Source organism: Eurypyga helias, unplaced genomic scaffold, assembly GCF_000690775.1.
Source record: "Eurypyga helias isolate BGI_N326 unplaced genomic scaffold, ASM69077v1 scaffold29257, whole genome shotgun sequence".
Classification (NCBI taxonomy): domain Eukaryota; kingdom Metazoa; phylum Chordata; class Aves; order Eurypygiformes; family Eurypygidae; genus Eurypyga; species Eurypyga helias.
In genome coordinates this window covers 22341-33583 of record NW_010262843.1, presented here as the reverse complement: position 1 = coordinate 33583, position 11243 = coordinate 22341, and the positions used below count along the sequence as shown (strand labels likewise).

The 11243-nt window shown below is 39.0% G+C and overlaps 1 protein-coding gene across 1 annotated transcript in view; it reads right to left on the bottom strand.

Moving 5' to 3' along the window:
• TRIP12 (thyroid hormone receptor interactor 12) overlaps positions 1 to 10003 on the bottom strand; it is a 49537-nt gene extending 39534 nt beyond the window's left edge. Inside the window, 3 exon segments of the mRNA XM_010155864.1 lie at positions 366 to 1159; positions 2143 to 2268; positions 9852 to 10003. Of these exon segments, the coding sequence (XP_010154166.1) occupies positions 366 to 1159; positions 2143 to 2268; positions 9852 to 9949 (1018 nt within the window). The 5' untranslated portion in view covers positions 9950 to 10003.
• Positions 10004 to 11243: the final 1240 nt, after the last annotated feature.

The window sequence follows — 11243 nt, the reverse complement described above, 5'->3', positions numbered from 1 at the left end:
CCTGCTTTGGGATGGAAAGCTTATTAAAAGTGAGAGAAAATATCTGACAGGAGAAATGTAATTAAGAGCTTTATAACGGTTATGTCCCCATCACAACATCCAACTATTTTGCATATATTTTATTTTTAAAATTGATTTGCAAGACAGAGAAGCAACTTAAACTTACAGAACATTGACTGTACTTAAATCACTTCCTTTAGCTGTAAATAGTTTCAGTCACAGCTTTACTTGAAAAAACTCAGCATAACACACTAAATGTTAATTTCTCTAAGAAGATCCCATCAAGCCTGAAAACAACAGAAGTATTTGTTTCAGAAAGCTCTATTTTAAAACATACGTGTTGATTCTTCCACAAATGAACTTACTTGCTAGCTTAGCCTGTAGTCCTGAAGGTCCAGGTTTTGATGTCTCAGTCTTGGACGAGCCTGGTAGAGACAGTTTTGTTTTAGGGAGACTGACTTTTGGACTGAATCGAGCAGCCCAATCAAACTTTGAAGAACCACCTGTTTTATTCTGTTCTTTGTCCCTGCTACTCCTTCTAGGACTGGGGCTGGATGCAGAGCGGGAACTTCTAGACTTACTCTGGTCCTTTCCTTGTTTCACTCTGGCACCCTGAGAAACAGTAGAAGAAGCAGAGGCAGCAGCAGAAGAGGAGGAGGATGTGGAAGCTGAAGAAGAAGAATCAGTGATGGTGCTACACCCAGCTTTGGCTGAGGTCACAGACTTTGAAGCCAGCTTGGAGAGTTTTGCTGACTTCTCTTCAGCGCCAGTTGATTCAACTGCTCAACCACTCTCTATACAAGACAGATCCTCTGTCCTTTTCCTTTTCTGACCTCGGGAGGTACCAGCAGCTCCACCCTTTCTGGTGTGAGCCTTACTTGTTGATGGCAATGGTGTAGACTTCGGCTGTTCTTGATCTGATCTCTTAGATTTAGTATGTGGCTTGTTAGTTTCCGAGGAAGCTTCAGTGTGTTGAAGTGCTTTGGATTTTTTAGCAGAGCTAGGAGAATTGGTCCTCCCGTAATCTGGACTAGCACTGCGTTTAACTCCTCGAGAATTGTCTTTCTTAGGCACTTGCCCCGTTTTTTGCTTTTCTGAATTATTGACTCTCTCTGGATCTTCTTGTTGTGGTGTTAAATCAGCAGATGAACTACAGCCTCTGTAGAAGTAAGCAGGGACAGGATTAGTGTTGAACTCAAACCTCACAGTTGCAACAGTTTTGCAAGATAAATGTCAGCTTTCTATAATAATAAAGGAAACTGCAGGTAAGAAACAGTGATTATTAAGTTCACACTGTAAGAAGACAAACCATGCTTGCATGAGAACAGTCATATTGCAAGTTTTTGCTAGCATGAAAACTAAAATAAATTGCAAAAAAAACCCTACAGTACACTTAAAGAGGAAGGTATGAGGTAATTTGGATATATTTTACTGACATATTTATTTAAAAAAAAAAATCAAACTGATTAAAAAGAAAAAAAGACCCATGAAGCTATTATCTGAATGTTTGAGAAGTTCCACAAGAGAGTAAAGAGTTCTCAGTAATGCATAACTAGTCATAACTGGATTCTAGAGTTCAAAGAGGGCTCTTAGTGAAAGGATAGTTTCCCAGTCTTGATATTGAGGTAATCAATTACACACAGAAAAATGGCAAAACTGTCTTCCACACTAAAAAAGCATTCCAACATGTACATAGCAGAAGTATATGAAAAGCAAAGACAAACGGAGATCATTATCCCAAACACAGGCACACTTTAGACTATTACATGTTTCAACTAATGTTGGACATGGCTCAGAACTCCTTGGGCAATCTTGCCCCAACATGGAGCAGGAAAAGTAGAGAAAGACCTCACAAGTATTCCAGGACTAGTTATGCAGAAGTCACTTCTTCCTCATCACTGACAGAATGCTCTCAGTTGGTGAATTTAAAAAAAAAAAAAAAAAAAACACCCCACACAATCCCACAGAACCACAACACCACAGAATGTAAAACAGTGAAACAGATCCACTGAACGCAACATGCAGATTGGTTAAAATCTACTCGTCATACATTCTGGAAGAGCTCTGTATAACTAGACATGTTATGCACAGATGTGAAGCACAGATAACACCAGATAGCATATGAATACGAAGCACAATTACCTTTTAGAAAAGTGTCCCCTGGACTGCTCAGAAGTAGTATTAGACTGCACTTTGGGTGTCTTTGAAATAGATTTTTTACTCTCAGGAGGGCTATGTGCCTTATGTTTTGCCTGCCCTAAATGTGACCTGTCAGCAGAAAGTCAAAACAGAAAGCTATCAGGATCCCAAGAGAGAGATACAAACCTGTAAGTGGAATTATTATTATTTTTTGGACTGTTTACAAATACTAGTTTACAGCTTCAAAACTTTCCACATCAACCCCTAACATTAAAAAGCAGTATTTCAAGAGAATCACCTGGTGCAGTTACAAATCACTACCAGTATAACTTTTTTGTAAAGTACACAATTATTTAGACATTTTAAATGAATAAAACATCTTCTCACACCTAAGCTGTGCAGACAAAGTCAGATTTTTCTGGTGTGCAAGATAACTGAATTTAAGCATGAAGCTAGCACAGTAAGGCACAAGACTAGAGCACCTGTCAAAGAACTCTTCTCAGAAATAGATGTATACTCATCAACCTCAAGATTCCACACATTAAGACATTATCCAGTTACAAGCTTGTTCCTTTGCTCTTAAGTTCAAGAAAATAAAATGTTTGGAGTGGCAATGCAACCAGTTCCACTCAGTAGGAAAGCTCAAACCTGCCAGTTATTTTCTAGCTGCAGATCAACCAGTTCAAAGGATTAAGAGCTGATTGGTAACAGCTGAAGTTAGAGGAATGAAGAAATGCATGCTACCAATGAAGGCAGTCAGATGAGACAGGAAACCTATGATGTCAGAGAAGGGAATGAGTTTCACATAGATAAGCTGCAAGAGGTCTTCCAAGCAGTTTTCAGCCACATGCAAAGACTGGTGTATTGTACGAGCTCTGACTGGAGAACAAAGATATACCATACCATAGATAAAATTTAAGAATATGTTAAGATGTAACTCATTTCAACATCCATTTTGAAAACCAGTAAGAATTACCAACTGCAAGACTCATAAGAGACAGCTCACCAGCGTTCACAGCAGCACAGTATAAATAATTGCTAAGGCAAGCGACTTTTCACTTGTACTTTGCCAGATAAAACATACTTTTGACTCAGTGGTCACCAGGAAAACCCTACTGCTCATATCCTACCTGTACAGAAACCCCAAGCACCACTAACATTCATGAAATGTCAAACTAGCCTAATATTAATGCTGGAAGAAGCAATGTTTCAAAGCTAAAGAATTACTGATTCTATGCTACCTAGTCGTTTGAGTTGAGCAACGCAAATATCTTTGAATCATACGGGGAAGGGTAGAAATGTAGAATTCAGATTTAAGCATCCTGCTCCCACCCATGTCTGCAAACAAAAAGGTTAGGCCAAAAGAGTAAGAGGAGTTCCACAAGCTTTCAAACAAATGTGAGAAATCTAGTGGCAAAGTCAGAGCTAAGTCTACTATAGACCAGAAACTTTCATTACCCTCTTAAGGATTTCAACAGAAACTTAAACATAAGTGATTAGACTTGGGTTTTTTACTGTTTAATTGTAATTTGCTTACAGAGTTGAAATGGTAAAACTTCAGTAATAGGACTGTTTTTCTTTCCTTTCTCTGTTTTCTTCCAAAGTATCCTCATTTAGTCAGTTATTCAAACTGATGAATGCACCTAGACAGCACATACTCAAAACATTTCCTGTGGCTCATCTTTCTAAGAGCGTAACACTTTATTTGGTTCTATTTCTCATACTAGAAGAAATCATTTTAATGATCAAAAGCAAGTGAAACAGAGCAGTTAGGTCTTTAGCTCGCAACAGCAACCTCCATCAAGGTAAACTTGGAAATGTTTCACCTAATCCTGAGTGTTTGGATTTTCCTTTTCCCAACAAAAGACTAAGGTGTGAAATTTAATTTTCCCCTTGAAATGTTTTTATTATGGGAGTAACAGAAGTTATTACATAATTTAAACTTGGCAGGGATCTCATTTTTGTGTAAGCTAACTGATCAGGGTTCATTTATTCTGAAGTATATTTTAAAAGGTTGTTTTCCCTTAGAGATTTTTGTTTTGCTTTAATTAGAACTGGATCCAACCAAGTGCTTTAAGCATTCACAAAACAGAAAATAATCGAAGATCTTTTCAACTAAAATATGGCTAAAGCAATAAATCAAAACATCAAGTATTTAAATCATGCGCTGAAGAGTTTTCACTTGTTCCAGGCTTACAATTCTCCCCTTACAATTTTACAAACAATTTCATACCAATGTTCAACTTATATGGACCAATAAAGCTACCCATACTCTGGGAATCACAAATACTGTATTGTGCAGACTATTTGTGTTGGCTTTATTTTCTTCATCCATCAAATTATCAGTAGAAATAACATTCAGCACCAGAGAATAAAGGTTACACCAGAAACTTAACAGATGAGGGGTCAAAACTGATGAGGATTTTTTAATATTTTAAAGACCTACTGGGCTGTCATTTTTCATTCGAGTTTGCAACACACACAAGGTGAATGATTAAAGATAAGGCACACAAGACAATAACAACTGTACACGCAGTAGCATGTCAGTTAAAAGGAGCATGACATTAACTCCCCTTCAAGATTTATACAATGGCAAGCAGGCTGGCAATTTGGAGAGACTGCAGGATTAAGTCAAACTTAACCACACACCAACTCACAAGTACCATTATCACGAGTTTATACTAAGGTTGTGACAGCTTGCTTAAGGTCTCGTTAAAAGTTAACCTGCATACAAAGGTAGTTAGAATAATCTGATGAGCTAGAAACACAAAGAGTAACACTTGGAGAACGAAGTGCTATCAAAGGTACACAGGCAGCTGGAAGATTGTTTTCAGTTAAAGGTTGCAAGCTACCTGGCACTCTTGCCCGTAAGTCAAGACTTTTAACTAGTAACTTAACTAGTACAAGCTCTTTACTCTCTTCCATTAACACATCTTCCATTCAGAAGCTTCACTTAAGCAAATACTCTAGCAACAAGTTTGTTGAGAGACTAAGTACCTCACTAATGATGAAAAATTATAAGGTAAGTATTTATGAGCTTGTTCGTCCCTTTCCATTTGCAGGGGCAGGTCCAGAGAGACTGAGCGCTTGCTGCACCTTCAAATATTCTTCTGGGTTTTCTGGGGTTTTATTTTTTGGGTTTTTTTTGAGTTTTTTCCCCCCACAACTTAAAGACAGTTCCATAACCCACTCCAAGGCTTCATTCAAGTGGGCAAAGCTGTCTGCTGACACATTTTGATTCACAGGTAGACAGACACTCAGTCCATCGCGACACACATGCAGAAGTTGACAAGTGACCCACCATTTGGTCTGCACTGTTTATATTAAGAGCCTTGTGGAAACTGCCAGCCTTTAGCCTTCCTTGGCAGAACCATAATGAAGTACCATCCAGAACCTGCCCTCAAAGTGTTACTGCATGCATATTGAAAAACACCATACCTTCTGAAGTTAGTTAATAAATGAAGTGTTTCATCTAAGTCGTGTTCCTCAGCAGCTGAGTGAGGTAATAAATGCTTCCAAATATGAAGCCTACAAAACTAAACACCCTTTTACTTCTGTCAAAAGTGAGATAAAAAAGCAATAACACTATCTGTGTAACAAAACCTACTTTCTCTCCTCACAGCGGTGTCTCCCCCATTGATTCAAACATTACCTTTAGTCTTTACACAAGTCTCAGGTAAGATATTAACAATTAACATTATCAAGATGGGTTCAAAACCAAATCCTGTTCAGAACAAAAGCAGTATGACTGACTACAGCATTCTTCTTGCTTTATTATTTCACAAAGATCACTCCATAGTGTTTTCCAGACTGCTTATATCTTGGTCATCTATGCAACTAACAAGGATTTCTTATTTCTCATTTAACCTTCAATCCCAAATGACAGAAAGTCATCCAAAGCACAAAGTTATTTCAACATCACTACTGACAACAGAAAGTGAAGAATTTACTTTAGTTCAACTTCACCAAGGCCAGTTTGGTTATGCACATACCCAGGGAAAACAGATCACTAGTTCATACATCTGTTTTCAAACACACATACTTTGATTCTTTCAGAGAAAAGCACACATCACAGATGCTAAGTTTACTTCCAATTTGTGATGCAACAATCTTTCTATGCTACGAGCCTAGCACCATTGTTTTTTTTAAACAAACACAACTGTAAAAATCACTCAAAGCTCATATCAAGTTATTGTGTTGAGTGTGAAATCGCTAGTAAAACTTCAGCGGAAAACACATCATATGCTTCCCCCACTCATTCTGACTGCAAGTATTGATATTATTAGGGCGACATCAAATAAGCCCAGCCTAAAAGAAAATGGGTTTGCATGGTTCCTTCCAGGTTAAGCCAACTCCGCCAGTATTAGATATCACAGCAGCAAGATTCTGTATTTGCGTTTTACGTACTAGATCAGAGAGGAGTTTGGAATTTCCAAAGTCTTCATGGAAGTGAACAGTAGCTGCTCAGCAAGTTAAATTGATCAAGTTTTAACAAGAGAACTTTAAGCTGGAAAAGGGTCAAAGCCTATAGAAAGACCTGCATTAGCATTTCAGCTTGAAGTGGTACCATTCTCCAGCCTCTCTCCTTTTCAACACCCGCCTCGACTGAGACCGTGAGGTCTAATGTAGCGTTCGCTCCAGTCAGAGCGCAAGAGACAGGCAGAGCTAAGGCGGTAGCAAAGCCACCTGGCTATACTGCCAACGGCTATACGGCCCCTCGCTTACACTGGATTAGGGGACTTCACATCAAAAGTCTGAAATCACAGCACACGTAACAGACTGCACAAACTCTCCAAGTTTGCGTCACTCGATCTGTACTTTGAAAAGCAGGAACCTTAGCCACAAGAAAGCTTAAAAAAAAAAAGCTGTTGCATTTCCAGCATTTAGGAAGCTATTTATACAAAGCAGAAATGTAATCAAGTACACAAGTTCAGACAGCACTGAAACTTGTCCTTGCTTGGAGGGTTATGATTGCCTATCTATGACCAAAGTAAAGTAACCTTCTCCAACATTTCAGAAGGTGTGGCCCTTAAGTTTGCTTATAAACTTTGTGGGTAATTTTAGGCATGAAGCAACAACCCCCTACAGACTCACATTACTGCTCAATTCCTTGTACAATGCTAGGGGGGGAGGAATTGTGTTTGTGTACTGGTGAGGTTTAGGGGTTTGGGATTTTTTTTGGTGTGTCTGGTGGGTTTGTTTAACAATGTGAATCTCAAAGGGGCTGAAGACTACCTCATACTGTCTGTACAACTATATCAACAAGTAGTGCAGATCAACACAAGAAAGTCTGTAAAGCAAAATAGTTACCATTAAGGACCAACATCCACCATCTATGCATTTCCACGATTTCTACTTCAGAGCAGACCAGATGACAACCACAACTGACCAGATGCATGAACTGCTCTCTTACAGCACAACTTCCAGTTTAGTTGCACCCAAGAAAGAAGATTCCAATTCAAGTGTTCCAAGACCATTCCATGATGTCAGCCAAAGCACAGCAGGGTGAGGATAACAGATTTGCTTCAAAAGAACATGCCCAACTCCCACTGCAATATTAACATAGATGCACCTTAAGTTCAGGGGGTTTTGCTTGTTTTTTTAACTATAGCAGCCAAAGCAGTATGTATCACCAGAGTCCAGCAAGGCAAAACGAAGAAGGTACATCAAGCTGTGAACTCTAGACCCTCCGACATACTGTTCAACAGCAGGACTAGAACATACTATCCCACGGCATCCTAGGTATGTGGAAGGATGAGTCCAGAGGTTTATATCTTAAAACGAGCAACCAGAGAAAGAGTGACTTAGCTGGATACTGGCTCTTTCCGTTTCATCTGCAAATTTTTCAAGGACATGACATATCTATTTTACACTGTTCCTCGTGCAATAGCCATTTCTGCAGCTTACTGTCTTCTGTATCCCCTCTTCAGTGAGAGTAACCAAACTCCCTACAAAGTTTATGTTAACCAGCATGCTTTATCCAGGACTACTTATATGCTTTGCCAGCCAAAAACGCTTGTTCAGAGATGGAAAGGAAGTTTCTTCCATCCTCTCTGTTCTAAAGAGCCTGCATTTTCAAAGAGGATTGCAAGCTTTCATCCTCTTTACTTAAGAAAGCTTTGGTTCCAATAAAGGTCTAAAATAGTTCATGAGTGCACTACAGTCTTGCTCATGGAAGTCTGACAAACACAGATTTGGGTGAGGGGTGGAAGAGGCCCAGTCATTTCAGACAAGTTGCATCTGAAATCATCGTGTGATAGGGTAAATACTAGTTCACAATGCACCTAAACACCACGAGTAACTTACCTGTAAAAAAATAGTGCTACCCCTAAAATTCTTCAATTTGTCTGACTCACTGTACAGCTTCTCCCTGGCACTCTGCTGTAAAATCTGAATAAACAGCAGGTAACTCAAGAAGAATTGCCCAAGTCCACGTCCAAATAATGTGCCTCTAGTTCTTTATTCTAAGGAGAAGATTATTCACCCCAGATCGAGTTCAGTGTAAAAGGGAAGAGCTGGTAGGGCAATATCTAATTTAAACATCCATTCAGATGTAGAGGTAACAGACAGAATAAAGGGTTCACCATGCCTCAGTTAAAAAAAGGAGTATTCTCCAAAAACGATTCCGCTTTGCCAGATAAACAGCTACATAAGGCAGCAACTTCCTCCTCATGTTACAGAAGCCTTGTGTTTACCATCTGCTTTTCCATTTGTACAGTGGAGACTAGTTTAAAAAGAGTGAAGCTGGATTTTGCACATTGTTCTTCTAAGGAACCTTTGAGGGGGAATAATTCAGCTAGCCTCCTTCATCCATTCAATAGTGACCTTGTTCTGTTAGACTTTATATTAGTAAGAAATATACATCTTCATTATACATTCTTGCCCAATTCCTTCATAGTAAAACCCTTTTTATTTTATGCCAGACCTCAGTATTTTAATAATCTTACACTAAAAACACAAGACCAAGATACGCATATTCAAACAGCTACACCAGTAACACCTCTGAGGTACTACAATACAGACAGATGGTGCCTACCATACTACTACAACCTTTCTTCATTAGACTAACATTTTAACAAAATCAAAGGAAGACTTATCCATACAGGCTTCACTCCCTCAAAGGCTCAATTCCTTAAAAGACATGGCAGTAATTATACAGTCAGCATTCCTAGAAAAGTTTCATGGATCTTCTTTGTTCAGCATTTTAGAGACAACCACTTACAAAGAAAACACAACCTGGTCCACCTGCTCACTAGTACAAGTATATTAAAGGATGACAAACCTTTTGGTCTTGAATTATTCAAAAGCTGCACAGGACTAATATGCAGTGCAAGGGAAGAGAGGTGCCAGTTTATTCAGTCTTCTCTAACAGGTACACAGACTTTCCCAGATTTCACACACTGAAGTCCCCCTGTCCGTCATCCCATGTCACATCATGTGTCTCCCCCATGTTTTTGTTATCAGGAAAGGAATTTGTTACTGTCTGTAACAAATGCTCAGTTACACTTCTTCCCCATGGATCTACTACTACTACTGCAACTGAACATGCACGATAGCAAGTGACCCATGCCTTCATTCCATGCAGGTAACAGGGGCAAAAAGATTTTACTTAAGTTTCCATACTTGGATTGCAGGGCAGAAAAATATGTTCCCTAATTAAATGACATCAATTTTGCTTTCATACATTAAAGCACACATTGTAACATTCATACCTTCCTCCTGCTGCGTCGTCTTGTGGCTGGGCCCCAGCAGTGTTCCTCTGTGAACGTCGCAGTGACCCCCCTGGATTGTTATTAGGCCGGTTGGACATTGGCACCTCTCTCCTGAAGGGACATACCCTTTCTAGACACTATCATTCACTGAAAGACAAGAAGGAGATAGTCATAAGACATGTTGCTTCAAGAGGCAAATGTAAAATGCTACTGTTTCATCAAAAACTTAACACAAAATCCTTTAAACATTTTTTAGTTCAAAAGGCACATGAACCAAAATTTTTCACAAGAACAGAGATCCTCAAAACAGAACAACTGGTTCTCGGTATATAGACCATATAAGTGACCCTTAAAGGTCCCTTCCAACCCAAACTATTCTACGATTCTATAGACAGGGAAAATAGTGTAGCACACTCTTTCTGGCAGGCTTCTATAATTATTTTAAGGAGACAAAGCAAATACAATTTAGGAGAACCTTTATTTGTCAACATGAAGAAAAACACACTAACTAGTAAAAGTCAATGCTTGATAGAGAGCAATAGTATTTAAGTATTTAATTCTCATTGTGGAAGATGACAATGCCAGATTCAGGAATAAGCAGCAGTATTCAAAGAGTGCAGAAGTAACTTAACTACTGTGCTTTTCAAACAGCTTCTTCCTCTAGTGAGCTTTCTGCAACTTCCAGTGGAGTGAAGAAAGATACATAGTAACTCACAAAAAGGTATCTAGCTACATAAGCAAGAAGTTCTTGCTCATGGGAGCCTGATCAGTGGGAAAAAGTACTTGAGACAGAAGAATTAATGAGCGTGCACATGATTAGAAAAAAAATCAATATGACAGCTTTGTATTACTCCTTTTGGCATTGCTTTGTGACTGCAAGATGTCTACAGATTATCGTTTTAGCAGTTACTTGTGAAAGACTACTGTAACACACAGCTGCACTCCTAAACAGAGGTATTTCAAGATCAAGCCGCATGTAGCTCTTCAGTAAACAGAGGTAACATTTGTAACCTGTGCTAAATCTGTATTTCTATACTAAGAGGACCACAACCAGCAAATTCAGATTTACTGTTTCCAATTGTGTGCCAGCAGGTAAAAAGGGTATTTGCAGGTGAAACAAAAAAAAGGCACAAGAAAGAAAGAAAACAAAGTTCAAGAACACGACAGTCTATATGCTAGTTCAGTGTCTATGGTATCTGTGTCACACTAAGCAAGAAGTCTGCCAGGAAAAAAGTTCAGCACACTCCAGCTGCAGGTAAGTAAGGCTCAGTTCAAATGCTCTCAAAATAACTCAAAGCCTGGCATTGCCAGTAAAGCCAGACAATACTTGACTATGATGGACTACTCTTCTGAAAGAGCCTATAGAAGAGAACAAAAGTGAGTTGGGGGGGG